Genomic DNA, 23842 nt, shown 5'->3' with positions numbered 1-23842 from the left:
ACATCACTAATCTGTCATTGTGCGATTTCTCTTAATTGACGATAGATAAATGGTTAATTTTTTTTTATTGACACCGGAGGCTCCTTGACTTTGACGTGAAGTGAAAAAATAATTTTTCTATTTTCATTTTGGACCTTTAATCCCAGAAAAATGGCCATAACTCAAAAACCGTTGAGGCCTAGACGCCATCTTGTTCGGGGCCACCTGCCCATTATGCCAAGCCTATGCTCACCAAGTTTCGGCTTCGAAATATTTTCAGTTTTCGAGATAAGGCCCGTCGTGATTCGTGATGTTTTGTCAAATTGCAATTTGATTGCTTATGCCCTCTTGTTGGATTTTCTGGGATAGCGGAAAAATGACCAAAATTTGATTATTTTATAAAACGAAAACCGAATGTCCGACAAAGTTCATTTGATGACTTCCCGGTAGGTCTGGCCTTGCCGCTCGGCCCGACGCCGTCCCCGAGTTTTACAAATGTTTTCGGACGTCTAGTAAGGGACGGTACATTTGCAATATGGACTTTCTCACTAACCATACAGAAAATGTCGAAATGTTCCCTTATGTATGGAGGTGAGGATAGAGGGCTGGGGCTACATGGAGGTGAGGATAGAGGGCTGGGGCTACATGGAGGTGAGGATAGAGTGTTGGGGCTACATGACATTGAGGCTGGGTAAGGTTAAGAGCATTGAAGTAAGTAGGAAAGTAAGTAAGACAGGGGTTTAGGTGATAAGGTAGAGTGACCTAGGGGAAGAGTGAGAGGTTGGAGGGAGAGGGGGATGAGGGGCTGAATGAGAAGATATCAATGAAGGAATTGAAGGCCTGGAGACAAGGAGAGTAGGGAAAGTAGAAGGGTAGAGAGCTGAGAAAGAATCTGAGGGTTACACAGTAAAGGTGTGAGTGGTTATGAAGGAGAAGGGTTGGGGGAGAGGTGCCAGGTAGATGGACACTGAGGTGAGGGGCCAGGGTGAGGGACACTGAGGTGAGGGGCCAGTGAGAGGGACACTGAGGTGAGGGGCCAGGGAGAGGGACACTGAGGTGAGGGGCCAGGGAGAGGGAAACTGAGGTGAGGGGCCAGGGTGAGGGACACTGAGGTGAGGGGCCAGGGAGGGGGAAACTGAGGTGAGGGGCCAGGGAGAGGGACACTGAGGTGAGGGGCCAGGGAGAGGGATACTGAGGTGAGGGGCCAGGGAGAGGGACACTGAGGTGAGGTGCCAGGTAGATGGACACTGAGGTGAGGGGCCAGGGAGAGGGACACTGTGGTGAGGGGCCAGGGAGAGGGACACTGAGGTGAGGGGCCAGGGAGAGGGACACTGAGGTGAGGGGCCAGGGAGAGGGACACTGAGGTGAGGGGCCAGGGAGAGGGACACTGAGGTGAGGGGCCAGGGAGAGGGACACTGAGGTGAGGGGCCAGGGAGAGGGAAATTGAGGTGAGAGATTATACTGCTCAGTCCGGTAGAACAAGTAATTTCACCTCTGTCAACTCTACACAAAGACAGGCAGAGCCCTCTGGCTTGGCGCATCCCCCTCAAACACACAGCAGAGTGCAATGTGGGAGCCAAGCCCAGAGCCATGACACACAGAGCAGAAACATTCTAACACACCAATCACTGCCTTCAGGGAGATCCAGCTGTTAGACACACACACACACTGCATCTCTTCCAGAGGTGTAAAACCTGTGCATAAATCAGCTGTGGGTCAGGGCTTCTCTGAAGTCATCTCTCTTACAGCGGTCTGGAAAGGTTGGGTTCATCTCAATGCTATTAAAGGACACGTATCTGTTATAGTGGTCATCTAAACATTCTCTCCACTACAGTACAAAGCTTATAGGAATCAGATAAGCTCAGGACAGCTGGCAATAGCAACGCTTCAGAAGGAGAGCTCAGGTCTGATTGGCAGTGACAGTATGAACCCACAAATTGCATGGACCTAATCACTCCTCAACAAGCTTGTTCAAAACTCCCTCAGAAACAGGCTGAAACAGCATGATGAAATCACTGGATGGATGGATGGATGGATGGATAGATGGATACATGGATGGATGGATAGAGCTATCATTTACCTTTCAGTATTGAAGCAGATGCTCTACTAGCCTAGCTACAATGTTACAGGACTCTATGAATGCTCCAGGGAAGCAGATGGAGTCAGCCTTTCACTGGTTCCACAGCCAGTGGGGTGTGGTGAGAAAGGCTGTGTTACTTACATAGTCAATGTTTTATTTTTTCTTCTCCATTCGACATAAAAATAATTACATCATTGTCTGACCCCTGACCCCTATGGGCTGTTCCAGATGTTTCCAGATGGCGGTCAGCTGTTAGCCGAGCTTTTAGCTGAGCTAAACTAAACAGACATGTCAGCAGTGCTTTGCTCTCCCAGGCCAGGCCAAGCTGGTGGGGGCCCACAGGGCCAGAGAAGAGGGACCAGGGCTCTCAGCCTGCAGCAGGTGCCACCATCTGGCCAATGTCACAGCACTATAGCCTCTAGAGAACAACTAGGCCAGGGGTTCTCAAAGTGGGGCACGCAGAGGTTTAACCGATTAAACTCATTTTGGCCAAGGAATCCGTGGAACAAGTTTAGAGGGTATATTACAATACAATACAATGTAATATTATATACAATTTATGTTCTGAACACTGGGCAACATGGGCCTGGGAGGATCACTGGGATATTGGTATCCACAGTGCTCCACCAATTATACATTTTTCAACTTAATACTTATTGTATTTTTTTTGCATAAATGCACCGTAATTTAAAGCTAGAATCCTTAGTTGCTACATCCATTTTTGGTATGGAATAGCATGATACACCCAATGATTCGTAGAGAATATAACTTCTGAGCATAGTTCAACTGTTATACCCCATCAGAAACCAAAATATAAGTTTGTTTTAAGCCAATGTTTGTAAACAATGTAGATGGTTAAAACTATCATTTTGATATCATGGATGGTCAGTCCTTGCGTCCATAGCTCTGTCTATGAATTTGAGAGTGGTTATTTCTTCAGGCCCATTCCTTCAGCTTTTTTTTGCCAAAACAGAGGAGTGTGGAATTGCAGAAAATTAGCTTGAAAACTGCTCCATTTGATCACTGACACCAAGAGGTGGGTCTTTAAAATGTTCCTTCCCAGGGCCTGAGACTTGGTTCCTCTGGCCATGCACTGCCGAAGTAAAACTCCTTCAATAATATTTCTATCTCCCTCGAGTTATAAGGGGTCCCTGATGAATTTGCTATCACAAAGGTCTCCCCGGACCCACAACGTTTGAGAACCCCTGAACGAGGTTACACATCCATGCTTCAGAAATACGGGAGCTTACTTCCAGAAAAGAATTTCAGAAAAATATTACCCTAACCCTAGACCTGACCTTAACCTTAACCTAACCCCTTATTCTAAACCTGAACCTAACAATAACCTTAGCAAGCAATTCCTTATCAACAGATAGTTTGTGGATAGTATGACCATCTGTAGAGTATCTACAGATGCACTATCCAAACTATCTAAATAAAGTGTGACCTATTCTAGATTGGATTATTCTATGTTATTCATTTTCAAATCCATGCAGTAAAAATGTTCTTTGAACGGTGCCCAGGCAAGAACACACTGTTAATCAATTTGACATTGAATTGTCTGAAATTGAAACAGATGGCCATGTGATGATGAGAAGGATGAGAGCAGGCAGGATGATAGAGGGAGGAGAGAGGAGTGTAACTAAGCAGTTTCCCCTCATGAAAGAGTGGTTGCGCTGTTAAACGAGTGTGAGGTTAACCTCTAATTACAGGCTGCTCCCTCCCAACGTCTCTCTACAGTGATAGAGATTTACAGTATTTATCATCTGCTCTCCCATCCCATCCCCCCATCCTCAGGTGATAAAGCCATGGCATGGTGGAAATTGATTCCTTCAGCCTCTATGTCTGTATAGCTTATGTGACCCGATTCAGGAAATTAGGCATAAGTTGCAAGTCACAAATTCACAGGAGAGCTGTTGGAACATAAAAAATATTTTTTATCAAAATGCATTTTTTGGCAGAAATGCCTCTTTGAACATGTGAACTTTCATGTGCTTTAATATCAAACTTGCCATCTGTAAATACGAATAAAATGGTTAAATTACGAGCCTAGTTGATTTAGCCGAAGAAAAAGTGAGCAACCTTCCCGCTAGCTATGATTGGCTGAGATAATGAGTGTGCTGGGCATGCTGAGAGAGGAGTTTGGATTGGCCTACCATATAGCATGCGTCTGTCTATTGGAGCTGGTCGGTATGTTTAGGTAATCGTGTTTAACACGGCTTTAAAAAAATGGTATTGCGTAGTAAAACTGCATAAACCTAATGTCAAGTTGAAGTGTACTGTTAGCTAGCTAGCTAACGTTAGCTGGTTGGCTTGCTAACTAATGTTGCATAATGCGTTGGGATTCATTGTTTACCTATCTAGCTACATTTTTTAAACAAAAGACTCGTCTTAGTGTGCCAGAGCGCAGAATAACTGATGCATTTTTGAACGCTCAACACACTCGTTGAATATGTCCGGTGTCAGTAAACATTGGCAACAAAGTGTCAATCAATTGTTGCCAGCAGCACAGGTACAGTCAGCAACTCCCTGGATAACGTGAAAAAGCCTAACCAGCTCTGCTAGGGCGAGTGAAACGGTCAGATTGAGGTGTTCTCTCATTATGTGTCTGGAAGTAGCTAGCCAATGTTAGCTTGGGTGCTTGACTGTAGTTCACAGCTTTCGGAACAACCCTACTTATTGGCCAACGCTCTGAACGCGAAACCACAGACAAAGCGATAGGGCGAGTAATGTTCAGTGAGCTGTTCTCTCTCTCTTAGAGAGAGAGATGGGTTGGGTTAGACCAACCCTTAAAGAGATGGGTGGGGCTAAGGCTTAAGAGGGTGTGAACAATGCTGAATGGGTGTAGACAAAGAAGGGCTCTCCAATAGTAGTACCAAAACATTGAAAGACGGTGTTCTCAAAAGTGAATTTACATGTTGATCAACTTTCAAAGCAGAATTACTTTCCCGTTGTTTCCTCAACTGTAGTGTATGATATACCATTCTGTATCTCTGAGTCTCTAATTTTATCCAATGTAAAAAAACAGAAATTCAAATGTTGCTACCTAAGACCGAATCCAGGTGGTGAGTCACATATTGCTTTCTTTCTTTCTTGACCCCCCCCTCCAGTCTCACCTACTCTCCCCCCTCTCTCCTCTATATCCCCCACCACTCTCCTACCCTCTCCCCCTGTTCTCATTCTCTTGACCCCCCCTCCAGTCTGTCTTACTCTCCCCCTGTCTCCTCTATATCCCCTACCACTCTCCTACCCTCTCCCCCTGTTCTTATTCTCTTGACCCCCCCCCTCCAGTCTGTCCTACTCTCCCCCCTCTCTCCTCTATATCCCCTACCACTCTACTACCCTCTCCTCCTGTTCTCATTCTCTTGACCCCCCCCCCCCCTCCAGTCTGTCCTACTCTCCCCCTCTCTCCTCTATATCCCCCACCACTCTCCTACCCTCTCTCCCTGTTCTCATTCTCTTGACCCCCCTCCAGTCTGTCCTACTCTCCCCCCTCTCTCCTCTATATCCCCCACCACTCTCCTACCCTCTCTCCCTGTTCTCATTCTCTTGACCCCCCTCCAGTCTGTCCTACTCTCCCCCTCTCTCCTCTATATCCCCCACCACTCTCCTACCCTCTCCCCATGTTCTCAGTCTCTTGACCCCCCCTTCAGTCTGTCCTACTCTCCCCCTCTCTCCTCTATATCCCCCACCACTTTCATACCCTCTCCCCCTGTTCTCATTCTCTTGACCCCCCTCCAGTCTCTCTACTCTCCCCCTCTAGATCCCTCCCCGCTCTCTGATTCTCTGGGTTCCTCACCAGGCCCACGGTCCTTATTGGAAACACATGTGTGGGGCCTGGATAGTTTTCTGCTTGGATTGAGCTAATCACGCAGAAAATTGTGGGAAGCAAACATAGCCCCGAGACCTGGAGAGATATGCTCATTACAGACCGCTAACGGCAGCCATGTTGGTCACGTCCACACCACCGACCCTGACAACAATGATCAGCTCAAACATAACTGTCTCCTAGCCTTGGATAATAGAATAATAGATATTAAAAACCATGTCAGAGTGGGAGTATTTGTTGTGAATCCCTGTGTCCTGTGTGTGTCTGCTACAAACAGATTCCCTCTGGCCTAAAGGCCTGGCTCTGATGAACACTGACATCCAGCTAGGGTGTCCCTGCAGCTTCTCTGAAAGGTAAAATCCCCGAGAAATCGTTCAGATCTGGGCAACAGTCATAAATGGATGAAAAGCAAATAATCACTGCACTCTCTTTAGTTTGGGTTTAATACCCATCAATGGGTAGTAAGACACATAGTGCAGGCTGATGTAGAGTACATGTAAAGTACATCATTTTCTACACTCTCATCGTGGTCAAATACAACTGTCATCTTTGAATGTCAATAAGCCTAAATAGAACACCGTGAACTCTGCCGATGCACATAACTACAGCAGTGATGCAATAGGCACAAATATTAATCAGTGTTTGGTTATCCTAGCACATGAAGTACCTCTCCAGAAGGACAGCAACGTTGATCAAGTCAGTCCTCACACAATCACCCCACATAATTCACTAATACTGCTGATACTGAAGCAGGCCCAGCCCTTCAGAGAGTCCATTACATCGACACACGAGCACAAATACATGTGACAGGCCCTGACCCAATCTGGGACTGCTTTATGAATCACTTCCCTGATGGGGAATACTCTGCAGCAAAGTCAGAGACACATAACCATGAGATGTATGATCCATAGGTGCCTGTGGCTCAACCTCCTATGGATCATCATGCTCTTCTCCTCATCCAGCTGAACACAACCGTGTCCTGTCTCCCAGCCAATGATAAGACTCTGGGCCTTGACCCTGTGTAAGGGTTGTCTGTCTGTCTCCATCCTGCCTGTGTACTCGTCCAGAGTCCACCTCCTCATCCAAGTCTATTAGTCACCAGTACCTCTGCTTGTTGTTCTAGCGGAGGCCACGAGGCTTGTTCTCAGATATGCACCGGGAGCTGTAGAGGAGTACCTGCCAAACTGCATCCCACTGGGAGTGTGTGTGAGGGGAGTGTGTGTGTGTATGGCACATAGCACACAGATCCTCATCCATAGTCCTGCCAACCACATTAACCAGAGAGATGAATGATGAAAAAGAGAGGGAGATATGCCTACATAAACAGATATCATAAACTCTCATCTCTAACCATGGCAAAACTAGGCCAATAATATCCAATGTGAGGGGTCTGAGTGAGACAGACACAATTAGCCCCATTCTACCACTCAGCTGGAGAGCAGTTTATGTGACTGTATCATGATGTGTGTTGTCATGTTAATAAATCACGTCCACTGATAGGGACGACTTCATGTTCATGACACAGAAAACCATTCAGGAGTTTAGCACAGACTTCTAGAGTCTGTTAAATGGGTTAGGCTACCAACAGAAGTCTGTTAAATGGGTTAGGCTACCAACAGAAGTCTGTTAATGGGTTAGGCTACAACAGAAGTCTGTTAATGGGTTAGGCTACCTCTGTTAATGGGTTAGGCTACGACAACTCAGAACTCTGTTAATGGGTTAGGCTACCAACAGAACAGAAGTCTGTTAAATGGGTTAGGCTACCAACAGAAGTCTGTTAAATGGGTTAGGCTACCAACCTCTGAAGTCTGTTAAATGGGTTAGGCTACCAACAGAAGTCTGTTAAATGGGTTAGGCTACCAACAGAACTCTGTTAATGGGTTAGGCTACCAACAGAAGTCTGTTAATGGGTTAGGCTACCAACAGAAGTCTGTTAATGGGTTAGGCTACCAACAGAAGTCTGTTAAATGGGTTAGGCTACCGACATACCTCTGTTAATGGGTTAGGCTACCAACAGACAGAACTCTGTTAATGGGTTAGGCTACCAACAGAACCAAGTCAGAACAGAACTCTGTTAATGGGTTGTTACAGACCTCTGTTAATGGGTTAGGCTACCGACATACCTCTGTTAATGGGTTAGGCTACCAACAGAACTCTGTTAATGGGTTAGGCTACCAACAGAAGTCTGTTAAATGGGTTAGGCTACCAACAGAAGTCTGTTAAATGGGTTAGGCTACCGACATACCTCTGTTAATGGGTTAGGCTACCGACATACCTCTGTTAATGGGTTAGGCTACCAACAGAACTCTGTTAATGGGTTAGGCTACCAACAGAAGTCTGTTAAATGGGTTAGGCTACCAACAGAAGTCTGTTAAATGGGTTAGCTACCAACTACTCTGTTAACATACCTCTGTTAATGGGTTAGGCTACCAACAGAATTCTGTTAATGGGTTAGGCTACCAACAGAACTCTGTTAATGGGTTAGGCTACCGACATACCTCTGTTAATGGGTTAGGCTACCAACATACCTCTGTTAATGGGTTAGGCTACCAACAGAACTCTGTTAATGGGTTAGGCTACCAACAGAACTCTGTTAATGGGTTAGGCTACCAACAGAAGTCTGTTAAATGGGTTAGGCTACCAACAGAAGTCTGTTAAATGGGTTAGGCTACCAACAGAAGTCTGTTAAATGGGTTAGGCTACCGACATACCTCTGTTAATGGGTTAGGCTACCGACAGAAGTCTGTTAAATGGGTTAGGCTACCAACAGAAGTCTGTTAAATGGGTTAGGCTACCGACATACCTCTGTTAATGGGTTAGGCTACCGACATACCTCTGTTAATGGGTTAGGCTACCAACAGAAGTCTGTTAAATGGGTTAGGCTACCAACAGAAGTCTGTTAAATGGGTTAGGCTACCAACAGAACTCTGTTAATGGGTTAGGCTACCAACAGAAGTCTGTTAATGGGTTAGGCTACCGACAGAAGTCTGTTAATGGGTTAGGCTACCTGTTAACATACAGAACTCTGTTAATGGGTTAGGCTACCAAAGTCTGTTAAATGGGTTAGGAACTCTGTTAATGGGTTAGGGACTACTCTGTTAAACAGAAGTCTGTTAAATGGGTTAGGCTACCAACAGAAGTCTGTTAAATGGGTTAGGGACAGAAGTCTGTTAAATGGGTTAGGCTACCAACAGAAGTCTGTTAATGGGTTAGGCTACCGACATACCTCTGTTAATGGGTTAGGCTACCAACAGAAGTCTGTTAATGGGTTAGGCTACCAACAGAAGTCTGTTAAATGGGTTAGGCTACCAACAGAAGTCTGTTAAATGGGTTAGGCTACCGACATACCTCTGTTAATGGGTTAGGCTACCAACAGAAGTCTGTTAATGGGTTAGGCTACCGACAGAACTCTGTTAATGGGTTAGGCTACCAACAGAAGTCTGTTAAATGGGTTAAAGGCTACCAGAAGTCTGTTAAAGAAGTCTGTTAAATGGGTTAGGCTACCGACATACCTCTGTTAATGGGTTAGGCTACCAACAGAAGTCTGTTAATGGGTTAGGCTACCAACAGAAGTCTGTTAATGGGTTAGGCTACCGACAGAACTCTGTTAATGGGTTAGGCTACCAACAGAACTCTGTTAAATGGGTTAGGCTACCAACAGAAGTCTGTTAATGGGTTTATACCTCTAGACAACTCTGTTAATGGGTTACATACCTCTGTTAATGGGTTAGGCTACCAACAGAAGTCTGTTAATGGGTTAGGCTACCGACAGAACTCTGTTAATGGGTTAGGCTACCGACATACCTCACAGAAGTCTGTTAATGGGTTAGGCTACCAACCTCTGTTAATGGGTTAGGCTACCAACAGAAGTCTGTTAATGGGTTAGGCTACCAACAGAACTCTGTTAATGGGTTAGGCTACCAACAGAAGTCTGTTAATGGGTTAGGCTACCGACATACCTCTGTTAATGGGTTAGGCTACCAACAGAAGTCTGTTAATGGGTTAGGCTACCGACAGAACTCTGTTAATGGGTTAGGCTACCGACAGAAGTCTGTTAATGGGTTAGGCTACCGACATACCTCTGTTAATGGGTTAGGCTACCAACAGAACTCTGTTAATGGGTTAGGCTACCGACAGAACTCTGTTAATGGGTTAGGCTACAACAGAAGTCTGTTAAATGGGTTAGAAGTCTGTTAATGGGTTAGGCTACCGACATACCTCTGTTAATGGTCTGTTAAAGGCTACCGACATACCTCTGTTAATGGGTTCTGTTAATGGGTTTAGGAAGTCTGTTAATGGGTTACCAACAGAAGTCTGTTAAATGGGTTAGGCTACCGACATACCTCTGTTAATGGGTTAGGCTACCTGTTAATGGGACATACCTCTGTTAATGGGTTAGGCTACCAACAGAAGTCTGTTAATGGGTTAGGTCTGTTAATACCGACAGACCTCAGAACTCTGTTAATGAACTCTGTTAATGGGTTAGGCTACCAACAGAAGTCTGTTAATGGGTTTAGTCTGTTAAATGCTACCGACATACCTCTGTTAATGGGTTAGGCTACCAACAGAAGTCTGTTAATGGGTTAGGCTACCTACAGAACTCTGTTAATGGGTTAGGCTACCGACATACCTCTGTTAATGGGTTAGGCTACCAACAGAAGTCTGTTAATGGGCTAGGCTACCGACAGAACTCTGTTAATGGGTTAGGCTACCGACAGAAGTCTGTTAATGGGTTAGGCTACCAACAGAAGTCTGTTAAATGGGTTAGGCTACCGACATACCTCTGTTAATGGGTTAGGCTACCGAGAAGTCAGGCTACCAACAGAAGTCTGTTAATGGGTTAGGCTACCGACATACCTCTGTTAATGGGTTAGGCTACCGACATACCTCTGTTAATGGGTTAGGCTACCAACAGAAGTCTGTTAATGGGTTAGGCTACCAACAGAAGTCTGTTAATGGGTTAGGCTACCGACATACCTCTGTTAATGGGTTAGGCTACCAACAGAAGTCTGTTAATGGGTTAGGCTACCAACAGAAGTCTGTTAATGGGTTAGGCTACCAACAGAAGACGAAAGGTTTCAACAAGACATCCTTTAATTGTTAAATCAAAATGAGTATTCCTCAGACCAGTTCATTTCAATGTGTACTACAGGCTATAACTTTCAGTCCAGAAAGTGAGTTAGTAAAGGCTTTGCAAATTCCATCATTCTGACCATGCAATTCCATTCTATGTTTTATCCAATGATGCCTTTTTATGATGCCTCTGATCTCATTCTATTTGCCTACTTAGTGTGGTTTCTGATGCTCTTTCAACGTCGATAGCTTCATGTCTACTCCCTCAACAAATACATTGGTACACATGGTTAGTGGGTATAAACATGGGGTGCTAATCCAGGTGATGATGGTGAGTCAGCTCAGGCAAACTGCTCCAGTGGGGGATGGATTATCAGACAGAGCTGGTCCCAGCAGGGTGGAGGTTCTAAGGGAAATGAGGAGGTTGTAGTGTGAAGGTTGGTTCCTGCTTGCCTGGTAGGAGCAGCATGCAACAGCTGTGTCTCCTCTTCCTCAGCCTGTCTGCACGGGTAATACCAGCTCCAAATATGTGCTGACACCAGATACCTCCCCAAACACACATGGTCGCCTCACCCCACACACACCCTACACCTCTACCATCCACACTCTCCCCTCTCTCTCTCTCTCTCTCTCTCTCTCTCTCTCTCTCTCTCTCTCTCTCTCTCTCTCTCGCTCGCTCTCTCTCTCTCGCTCTCTCTCACACACACACACACACACATCATACGCACACACAACACACTGACTTCTACACACACAGCCAGGTCAGGCCAAAGGTCAAGCACACAAAGGTCAACAGGGCCTATTAAATAGACCAGGCCTCCAACGCTAATTGATACCATTGTGTGACTAAACAGAGCAATGTACAAGCAGATGTGAAACCATAAGACTCCATCTTCTAAACTACAACACCAAGTTACATTTCCCTACAGTTACATGTGTACCAGCCCTTTTTGTTTGGGGGTGTTGGGAATATTTCGGACTGTAGATATTGACGTTAGTGAGGGGAACCCGGGAGTAGATATACAGTCCAACCGTCCAGCAGTAAACAACAGCAAGTGCAGAGTAAATCTTCCCTGGCTCACATACTCTCTCCAGTCTCGCTCTGTGCCAGCGAGTGCCAGATATGGATGAGGGTATATAAACACTAGCCCATATGGATCACTGAGCACAGGAACAGAAAACTGCATGATTGTCTCCTCTCTTTTCTTGTATTCTTCTCCTCACCTCTTTTCTCGAAATGTGCCACACGGACAAACATGGACTCTCTCCAAAGAGCCACAGAAGGGTCATGTCTGTCATACGCTTGTTTAGGGACTTCATTTCAATCATAACAAAAGTGGAAATATAACACCATTGTTAGTGTACCAAATCGGACACGCATACATAAGACATGCATCAGTACACACACACACTCACTACCATACGTTCCACCTGTTTGCAGCACAATCCAGTGTGACGAAGGCAGAGCAGGAAGGTAAACGACAGAGTAATTCAAACAAATTGGGCGTGGGTTTAGACCTGGGCCTCAGGGGCCAAAGGCCCTCTCATGTCAACAGTGTTTGAGGGAGAAAATGAGGGTGAGGGCTTGTGCAAGGGGAGTAGCACGAGAGGGAAAAGAGAGGAGTTATTTCTGTAGTCAAAGTTACCCTTTTTACATGTTAAACTGTATTTACTTTGGTGACAACTTCTAGTTACATATGAGTTATTTCAGAGAGACACAAGACGGAGAGAGGGGAACAGAACAAGAGGAGTGGAGGTGTTTGTTAAGACTGGTTGCTCTCTCTGAGCTGGTTGCCAGCTCCTGTCTGCTGACGCATAGAGAGAAAGAGAGCAAAAGAGAGAGAGAGGCTGGCTGTAGGTTGTCTGTCAGTTCAGTGCTTTCAGGCGGCTGTTCCAGCCCTGTGTTGTTGGGAGGAGGACCGAGGAAACATAAATCATCCCACTTTTGTTCCTGTCAGACAGACGCACCAAAGATAGGTCACTCACTCTCTCACTCTCTCTACAAATATTAGCTTTTTGGATCTCTCTCCCTTTCTCTCTGTCACTCTTTCTCTCCAACAGCAACTCTCTAGAGCAGAAGTAGACCCCACAGTGGGGTTAGAGATATGGGGAGAGAAAGACGGGGAAGAGAGAAAGAAAGAAGGAAAGAATGAAAGACAGAGACCGGGACAACGAGTGAGCAAGTGAGAGAGCAAGAGAGAGAAAGAGAGGGAGAGAAGGAGAGAGGGAGAGAGAGAGAAAGAGTGTGGAGTTGTGCTTGATGGCTGGAGAGGATAACACAGCTCCGTCAATCCACCTTATCAGAGCAATGACTGTCTGCTTCACTTACGCAGCCCTTCCTCAGCGCAAACTAGCAAATGACTAAATTACTATCAAATAACATAAGTGACGTTCATCACACAAAAATAAATTGAAGCAGTCTAGATTAACTCCTAGATCAAATATTATGCTTCAGGCCAAGAGTATATGGGCACTCCATCCAAAATGTCCACTATTGTCATGCAGACAAAAGTTTAGCAATTTCATTAGGGTGATTGGTACTCATAATGTCATAAGCCAGTTTGGAGAGGAAAGAGAGGGCTTGTGTACAGAGCAGCAATACATAAATAGAAAATACATACATAACACTTGACTTTTCTGAGGAAAAATGTTCTAAGTTCAAATGTGATATAGGATTGTCTCACCTAGCTACCTTAAGATGAATACTCCAAATGTATGTCGCTCTGGATAAGAACTCAAATGTTCATGTAAAATGGAACAGAAGAGTCTGAGTGGAATACTCTCCGTCTAGTGATGAAGAGAAGCAGTACTCTGAACAGAGGTGGTGAAGAGAGAACATCAAAAACCACCCAAACTGAGGAACATGCCAAAGTACATAAACAAAAGACCTAAGCAAGGGCTTAATTAGAAGTATTTACCACATACATTTGCATACTACTGCTTGTGGTGATTTACTGGGCTTTACAATGAATCACTGATCTAAATGGACAACAAATGCACTTAACAGCCTAGTGCATAGGAATCCTAAATAATGACTCACCACAACTTATATTTAGATTAAATTAAGTGCTTTTTTTTTGCACAGACAAATCAAAATCACTTTGCTTGAGCCGGATTTCTCATTTAAGGCTATTTCATACTGGATCTGTCTGAAACTTTAATGATACCTCAGCTTTACAAAGATAAACCATGTACAAGTATACATCAAATATACAGTACCAGCCAAAAGTTTGGACACACCTACTCATTCAAGGGTTTTTCTTTATTTGACTATTTTCTACATTGTATGAAGTAACACATATGGAACCATGTAGTAACCAAATAGGCAAAGAGGAAGGAGTGTCCATCATTACTTTAAGACATGAAGGTCAGTCAATCCAGAAAATGCCAAGGACATTCAAGAAAGTTTCTTCAAGTGCAGTTGCAAAAAAACATTAAGAGCTACGATGAAACTGGCTCTCACGAGGACCGCATCAAGAAAGGAAGACCCAGAATTATCTCTGCTGCAGAGGATAAGTTCATTAGTGTCACTTCCTGACCTTAGTTCCTTTGTTATGTTTCTTGTTTAGGTTGGTCAGGGCGTGAGTTGGGGTGGGCATTCTATGTGTTGTTCTAGTTTTGGTTTTCTATGTGTTTGGCCTGGTATGGTTCTCAATCAGAGGCAGTTGTCAATCGTTGTCTTTGCCTGTAGCCTGTAGCCTGTTTTTCCCATTTGATTTGTGGGTAGTTGTTTTGTGTGTTTGCACCTTACAGAACTGTTTCGTTCACGCTCTTTGTTGTTTTGTTATTCAGTGTTCAGTTGATTTATTAAATATTAACATGGACACCTACCACGCTGCGCATTGGACCGATCTTGACTACTCTTCCTCAGATGACGAGGAGAACCGTTACAATTAGAGTTAAGTGCACCTCAGATTGCAGCCCAAATACATGCTTCACAGAGTTCAAGTAACAGATACATCTCAACATCAACTTTTCAGAGGAGACTGCGTGAATCAGGCCTTCATGGTCGAATTGCTGCAAAGAAACCACAACTAAAGAACACCAATAAGAAGAAGAGACTTGCTTGGTTCATGAAACACGAGCAATGGACATTAGACATGTGGAAATCTGTCCAAATTTGAGATTTTTGGTTCCAACCTCCGTGTCTTTGTGAGACGCAGAGTAGGTGAATGGATGATCTCTGCATGTCTGGTTCCCACCGTGAAGCTTGGAGAAAGTGGTGTGATGGTGTAGTGGTGCTTTGCTGGTGACACTGTCAGGGATTCATTTAGAATTCAAGGTACACTTAACCATCATGGCTACCACAGCATTCTGCAGCGATATGCCATCCCATCTGGTTGGCACTTAGTCCCACTATCATTTGTTTTTCAACAGGACAATGACCCAACACACCTCCAGGCTGTGTAAGGACTATTTGACCAAGGAGAGTAATGGAGTGCTGCATCAGATGACCTGGCCTCCACAATCACCTGACCTCAACCCAATTGAGATGGTTTGGGATGAGTTGGACCGCAGAGTGAAGGAAAAGCAGCCAACAAGTGCTCAGCATATGTGGGAACTCCTTCAAGACTGTTGGAAAAGCATTCTTCCTGAAGCTGGTTGAAAGAATGCAAAGAGTGTGCAAAGCTGTCTTCAAGGCAAATGGTGGCTACTTCGAAGAACCTAAAATCTAGAATATATTTAGATTTGTTTAAAACTTTTTTAGTTACTACATAATGTGTTATTTCATAGTTTTAATGTCTTCACTATTATTCTACAATGTAGAAAGTAATAAAAATAAAGAAAAACCCTAGAATGAGTAGGTCCAAACTTTTGAATGGTACTATATATCTATATATATATATATAAGAAAGCTGATGTGCTACCTAACATAATCATGCCAGTTGTGAATCAGTTCTCCAACACTCCCTATTTGTGTAACCCCTCACTCTGGACACAGCCACACTCCCTTCCTGCCGTAACCTGTGAGATCTTTGCTATCAGAAATCACTTCTGAAGGATTCTTAATGAATCTACATCATAGAGAGGACCCCAATTAGATGGCCGTGCTGGGGGAGCGCCGCTCAAGCTAAATAAAGTTATCTTGACAGGGTCGCCGAGCAGGATGAGATAGCGGATAGCCGGCTGAGAAAATGAATTACCTTCCTGACACACGTCAAAGCCAATCGCGAGGAGGATCCCAGGCGCTCCTCTGCCTCTCTCCCCGCCTGTTTCATCTGGCCCTTAGTATGCACAGAGGCCGGGCACCAGCCTCCAAATGTATTCATTTATTCACATCCCCTTGGAGAAATCAGAGAGCCTTGTTGTCCTTTTTTCCCTCCCTGTCCAGATGGAATTTGTGTGAATAACATCGGTTTAGTGAGGCAGAAAATAAGAACAGGCTAGCACAGCAGTAGGGGACTATATTACCCCAAAAAAGAGACAGAAAAACGAGTGTCACCTTCATATACAACTTTTCTTCCCTCTCTCTGTTTCTTTCTCAATCTATTGAAAATGAGAAAGAAGAAGAAGAAAAACCTATGGTGGAGATAAATGTGAGGTGTGCAACGTGCCTGAATCCATGAGACATTACCTCTGCAGGGGCAATTAACCAGCAGATAATGAATCAAAGAACGAGAGGGAGCAGAGTGGGCACTCCATTACAAAGGTGAGCCTTCATCAAGGGGACTGCTTCAATGTTCAATCTCTGCTTTTTTTTCTCCTCATTTTGTTTTGCATTTATAACGTCTCTAATTACTTGAATTAATCAAGCGATTCAAACAGATGGAACTGGTCTCGGTTAAGTAATTGTGCAAAATGAAACAGAGAAAAAAACAAGAGTTCAGTGTTTCCATCCACTTCCCTCTCTGCCCAGGGGGATTTAGAACACTTTCAGAATAATGGGAGAAAATAAAACCATCTTTCACGCAGTTATCATGAATTAATCCATTCTGAATAGTCTCATTCTACAAGTACAGTACCTGACATGTTATGGTGGTATAGGCTGCATACACACAAGCATACTGGTACACCTGCCAAAAAAACATATCAAGAGGAGTCCATGATCTTGCCAATGATGTTTGATGGAGGCTAATGCAACATGAAAGCTTTGATGCACTTTTGTTCAAGTCAGTGTAGAAGGGAAGGTGTGTGTGGTAGAATAGACCTACCTCTCTGTGTACCGCACTCCCGTAGCCTCTGACACCCTGTACAGAGACAAGATATTTGTTATATCTACTTAGGACACACACGCACACCCACAAACACTGTCTGGATACACACACACACATGCATGGAGCACATGGAGAGAATGGAAAAAGAAATGTGCTGGCGTTGATGGGTCGTGGTGTAGACTAACCTCTTCTCTGAGGGTGGCCTGCAGCACCTGGTAGGTGTTGGAGGACAGCAAGGCCTGAGTCCTCTGCTTCACCTCCTCAGTTAGCACCCTGATCAGACATGGGACCTAGAGGAGGAACATAGGACATCACAACACCCAGAACAGATCATACACACAAAAACACACACATACACACAGAGAAACACACACACGTAACGAACAGTTAAACAGATGAGAAATGCAATTGTTATCTATTCCCCTGCACTGTATGTTTGATTTAGATTAAGAGAAAAGTGTAAGCTACCAGACAGCAAAGGGGAATAGACTACCTGGTGTTTGTGTTAGTATAGGCCTGCTGCTCCTTTGAAAAATTTTAATGACCCAGCCCTGACCTGTGTGACTGACAAACCAACTCTTAATCACATGACACCTGAGCAGCAGGTAAACAGGTCACTGTCACTGCCTCATTGCCCATCTGTGTCCCTCTGCAAAACACACATACCCCTCCGGCCCACCACTCCTCATACCTCCAGATACAAATGCCAACACAGACCCCATGTGTCAACAGAAATATGGAGTGCAAACAACTTCTCAAAATGGACATGAATATTTATGGCTGCTGCCTCCTGCTCGGTTAAGGCTGGGCTCCTCCGATTGATTTCCCATTAATGCTGCATGGGGCGGAAATACTGGGGAGCACCGGTAACAGGAAGCAATCTCCCAGACTGAGGGAGGTGAGGAGCCCCCCGCACCGTACCCCTGACTCCCCTGGATGCGAGACGGCTGTCGTTACCATCACCGAGGAAATCTCACTCCGCAGAGGGGAATGTGGCACTGAGGTGGCAGTGGCACCCTGGAGATTACTGGTAGGCTGGTAGGACATCCTCAACTCTAAGCCCTGTCAGCCCTCTCTGGTCTAGGACAGGCTCTACCTGGGATAGAGCACAGTAGCACCTTGGGACACATCCCTGGTCTTCTGCCCTCTTCGTGGGACACTGCCTGTGAGCACACACACACTTACTGCTGCTCTATATTCCACCTCCCCACTCCACCCCTCTGCCAGAGCAGGTCATTACATGTAATGTATGTATAGACTAGACATGGGGGATGGAGAGTAGAGAGAGGGTGACCACCGGTGTCTGAGAGATGGAGAATTCAGTCTGTCTGGGAACAAATCTCGTTGCACAGCTAGTCATTTTACTGTTCCTGTGGAATGAATTGAGACCAGCAGTTGCCAACTTGTCTAAGATGATTTTCAAGGTCACCCAAATATGTGAGACCAGCATGTGGTGAAGTTTGGTTATGATGTCATTCTAACAGGTCCTGGTGAACTAACTATTTCACTTCATCTGAATCTTAGATTGAGGTTAGAAGGATAATGCCTATGACTCTGAAATGTTATTCCAAACAAGACACAAACCAACAAACCCTTGCTCCAGATCCTAACTACACAGAAATAACCTAGGTGTCTAATTGTGAATGTGGCCTTTGTCTACTGTAGGGGTGTCCAACTCTGTTCCTGGAGCATTACCCTCCTGCAGGTTTTCGCTCCAACCCCAGTTGCAACTAACCTAGTTCAGCTTATCAACCAGCTAATTATTAGAAGTAAGTGTCCTAGATTAGGGTTGGAGTGAAAACCTACAGGACGGTAGCTCTCCAGGAACAGGGTTGGAGAGCCCTGGACAGTACGCAGAGGGAAGTTTCTCTGTTCTCCATCCAAAGCATGGTGCAACATTGCCACCCAGTGGTGAGATAGAGCACCAGCCACCATTTGTCTGCTATCCAACCTGACAGGATCCATTTCCAAGATTTAATTTACTCTCCCTTTGGCTGGGTTAACATTTATCATACATTGTACATCATGTTTCCCCCACGTAATTCTCCAAAGGATCAGAATTATGCTGCTAAATGGATAGAAAAGTGGCTATGACAAGTAATTCCTGATTTAATTGAATCGGGGGTTGGGAATGGTGGCGGGCACTCTCTCACATCAGCTCACGGGAGGCTGCGGAATGAGACAAAGATGATACCAAATCAATTAGGGACATTGTTAATTTGGGAGTAATTTAAGAACTGCTACGGGGAGAGGTGTGGAGAGGAGAGGAGGAGAGGGGGAGTGCACGGACCAGACCATTTCAGAGGATGGGTTTGTGAAAGCACTATCTGAGACCAGACCCATGAGTGATGGGGGAGGGAGAGGGGAGGCAGATTTAGGTGTCACCCACTGGGTTGATTAGGACTGGCTTGTTACCTCATGTTTAGAGGGAGGAGCGTGGGCATGTGATAGACATGTGTTCCCCCTCCCCACCTCACTCCCCATCTCCCTCAGACTGGCTTGTTAGGCTAATTGTATGATAAATCCAATGTCAGCATCTTTTACACTCCCTGCGCCATTTATCTTTATTTACAAGCAATTTGGAGTGTGTGGCCTTAATAAGAGTCAGCATGTGATCGGAACCCGTGTTTCCTCTGGCCTCCCTGACTGTCTCCCCTGCCTTACTGGCTGCCTGCCTGGTTGCCTGCTGTTGTAAATCCTAATGACAACTTCTTTCAGTTCCACTCTGCCGCCAAAAAATAACAGGGCCCACACTCAATCACAGGGAAATGGTTGCGGAAGTAACAGGGGACATTAACGCAGTTTCACGGCACCAATCAGCACACAGGCAAATCAATCCAGGACTCCATTCGTTAACTCCCTCCATCCCCCCCATCTCTTCCTCTATCTCTCCGGCTCCCTGCCAGTTAATCCCATGCCCACTGTCCTGTGGCCAATCAAGATTACTGACACACTCCACAAAGAGCCACAGGTAGAATAACTGAGGGCTTAGACAATGGGAATGGGCAAGACTCCAGACAGCAGATAAGAACTTTTTCATTAATTTGTAATTCAACGTTTTTGGCATTGGCACCTCTAAAAGACAATCCTCAACCTCACAGAGAGAGAACTGGCTCGAAAGCAAAAGGGCTGAGTCAACACATATGGAGCAGCCTCAGGCCTGAGCAAAGAGACAGGCTTAATGTGATGTGGGATGAAATAACAAACAGATGGAATAACTAAACAGGCCCATCTAAAAGGTACATTTTGCAGCACTAAGGATCTTGCAGAAGAAACACACCATAACAGTGACCATCTGGCCAGTGAAAGACACAGTACAGTGTACAGTGCCTTCAGAAAGTGTTCACACCCCTTGAATTGTTTCACATTCTGTTGTCTTACAAAGTGGGGAATAAAATTGGGTTTTTTTTTTGTCCGTGACCTTCACAAAATACTCTGTAATGTCAACATGGAAGAATATATATTTTTCTATGAATGATTAGATAAGTATTCAACCCCTGAGTCAATACACGTTAGAATCACCTTTGACACTGTTTCAGCTGTGAGGCTTTCTGGGTAATTCTTGCACACCTGGATTATACAATATTTGCATTATTTATTCAATTATTCAAGCTGTCAAGTTGGTTGTTGATCATTGCCAGACAGCCATTTTCAAGTCTTGCCTTAGATGTCCAAGCCAAATTAAGTCAAAACTGTAACTTGGCCACTCAGGAACATTCAAGTCGTCTTGGTAAGCAACTTCAATGTATATTTGGCCGTGTGTTTTAAGTTATTGTCCTGCTGAAAAGTGAATTTGTCTCCCAGTGTCTGAACCAGGATTTCCTCTAGGATTTTGCCTGTGCTTAACTCTATTCCGTTTCTTTTTTATCCTAAAAGACTCCCGAGGCCTTACTGATGACAAGCATTCCCATAACATGATGCAGCCACCACCATCCTTTAAAATATGAACAGTGGTACCAAGTGATGTGTTGTGTTGGATTTGCTCCAAACATAACGCTTTCTTTGGCAATTTTTAAAAACTTTCGTGCCTTATTGCAAACAGGATGCATGTTTTGGAATATTTGTATTCTGTACAGGCTTCCTTCTTTTCACTCTGACAATTAGGTTAGTATTGTGTAGTAACTACAATGCTGTTGATCCATCTTTGGTTTTCTCCAATCACACAGCTGCTTTAAAGTCACCATTGGCCTCATGGTGAAATCCCTAAGTGGTTTCCTTCCTCTCCGGCACCTGAGTTAGAAAGGATGCCTGTATCTGTGTAGTGACTGGGTGTATTGATACACCACCTGAAGTGTAATTAATTACCTCACCCTGCTCAAATTTTTTTTTTTTTACCCATCTACCAATAGGTGCCCTCCCTGGTCTTTGTGGTTGAATCTGTGTTTGAAATTCACTGCTTGACTGAGGGACATTATAGATAAATGGATTTAGTGGGGTACAAAGATGAGGCAGTAATTAAAAAATCACGTTAAACACTATTATTGCACACAGAGTTAGTCCATGCAACTTTTTATGTGACTTGTTAAGCACATTTTTCCTTGAACGTATTTAGGCTTGTCATAAAAAAGGGGTTGAATAAAATGTCAAAAAACCTATTTCCACTTTGACATCATTGTGTGTAGGCCAGTGACACAACATCTCAATGTAATAGATGCTTTATGCAGGCTGTAACACAACCAAATGTACAAAAGGTCAAGGGGTGTGAACACTTTCTGAAGGCTCTGTAATTCAGTAGTCTATAAAGGGCAACTTATCTTCTTCCATACTCTCACTTTAGCCATCCCCAAATACACATTTCAGTCTAATTTTCATAAGACCATCACTGGAAATCCACACAATCTTTCTTTCTCCCCTGAAATTATTTTAGAATCAGGAAGACAACCAAAAGAACATTCCGGAGCATCCCTGATCACCTCAGCTGCCCAGCAGTGCTTCCAACAGGAAGTCAGAAATCTACCAGAATATCCATCTTAGCCCATCTCCTATGGGTAGTAATACCTGTGCCTGCATAAAAAAACACATCTCGGTTCTGAAATTCTGCAGATCTGTTTTCTTTTGAACCTGTGAGGGGGCTCCTGCCTCCTGGGAGCAGTCCTGCAGAAACACATCAGTAAGAGACGGCACTGGGCAATTTCTACACAGGACGACCAACAGGCATAGGCTGGGTGGTCATATTACATATGGCTGAGGCAATCTCCTTCTGACACCACACATTTTGATCATACGTCCAATTTGAAGCACAACTCCATTTGATGCTAGGTGAGGCGAGGTGAGGAGGGAGGGAGGGCGAGGAAGAGGAGGGAGAGATGAGGGCGATGCGATACAAAGTTGTAGTTAAAGACGCCCAATAAATCACAGGCTCCCGCCTCTTCTCTTTTGTGAGGCGATGCATGGATTATTCCAGGCCGTGCCAAGATAAGTGGCAGCCAGATGCCAGTACCACCCCGTCCCGAACCCCTTGCATGGCACACTGTATTTTCCAGTACATCCTCCAGGAGACAAGGTTTATAAATGCAAGTAAGCCGCTCCCTCCGCTTGACAAATGAGCTTTCAGGGCATGTGTCTGGCGAATGGGAATGAAGATAAATGTGATATAATGGCTGGATAACAACCTGCTAGTCCCTGACAGACACCATCAGCTCCACCATTCTTTATGGGAAGGACTGTCACGCTGCAGTCACTAAAACAATGGACCTGGAGCTTCTCCTCTCCCCTTCTCACATTCTCTCCGTCCTCCTTTCTGTCTTTGAGCTTTTCTTTCTTTGCTTCCCACTTTTTTCTGGTACAAAGGTTGCAAGAAGGCCTAGTGTGTAGTGTGTTTGTGGTAATTCGGAACAAACCGAGGAAAACATGGCCACTCATGATTCCCCCATGATGACGTGGATCGCAAAACTTGAACTACAGAACAATCTTCTGTGGCAAATCGTGATTGAATTCTGATTGTGTCAAATGAAGCATGATATTCACAGAGAGAATATTATTCACATTGTGAGGGTAGAGGCTCATCATTGCTTTACACCTGTGCAGAGCCTCTGGTCCAAAATATTTCAACCTGAGCACAAAAATGGAGTCCCCTGGGGTTTGACTGGGATCAAATGACACCTAATTTCTGGCGTTTGTGAAAGGTCCCGTGGTCAGGCCATACCTGCGGCCAGCTGCTCACTGAGAATCAGTAAGCAGGAGGGAGGGAGGAAAAGAGAGCCAAAGAGCAAAAGAAAGAGAGAGCAAAAAAGACAGCAAAAAAAGAGTGAAAGAGAGAGAGAAAATGCAAGAAACTGGCATCTGTGCCTGCCTGACACCAGACAGGAGTAAAGGAAGGTTAAGGTAATGTGGATAAGGGGGGGAGAACATAATGGCATTCTGGTGTTTTCATTTGTGGTGACGAGGCGGGCCTGATTTGTATTCACACACTGCAGGTAGAGGGAGACTCAGAAGATGGGCAGAGATGGGGCCTGATGACCTGTCACTCTGTGTGTGTGTGTGTGTGTGTGTGTGCGTGCGTGCGTGCGTGCGTGCGTGGGGTACGTGCGTGCGTGCATGTGTGTGTGTGTGTGTGCGTGGACGTGTTTAACTATACCAGAAGTCCCCACAAGAATAGCAAACAAACATTTTGACCAACTGGGGACATTTTGTTAGTCCCCACAAGGTCAAATGCAATAGGGAGGGGTTTAGGGGGTTTAGGGTTAAGGTTAGAATTAGTTTTAGGCTTAGGTTTTGAGTTAGGGT

General features: G+C 44.8%; 1 protein-coding gene across 1 annotated transcript in view; it reads right to left on the bottom strand.

Annotated features, from left to right (window-relative positions):
• Nucleotides 1–23842, bottom strand: part of LOC135541615 (mitochondrial S-adenosylmethionine carrier protein-like) — a 75847-nt gene that overhangs the window by 20975 nt on the left and 31030 nt on the right. Inside the window, exons 4-5 of the mRNA XM_064967924.1 lie at nt 17302–17406; nt 17115–17149 (exon numbers count right to left, since the gene is read on the bottom strand). Coding sequence (XP_064823996.1) covers nt 17115–17149; nt 17302–17406 — 140 coding nt within the window. The remainder of the gene's footprint in view (nt 1–17114; nt 17150–17301; nt 17407–23842) is intronic.

The sequence above is a fragment of the Oncorhynchus masou genome, chromosome 6 (genome assembly GCF_036934945.1).
Source record: "Oncorhynchus masou masou isolate Uvic2021 chromosome 6, UVic_Omas_1.1, whole genome shotgun sequence".
Lineage (NCBI taxonomy): Eukaryota > Metazoa > Chordata > Actinopteri > Salmoniformes > Salmonidae > Oncorhynchus > Oncorhynchus masou.
The sequence above is the reverse complement of the archived record's forward strand: the minus strand, read 5'-3'. Positions and strand labels throughout refer to the sequence as shown.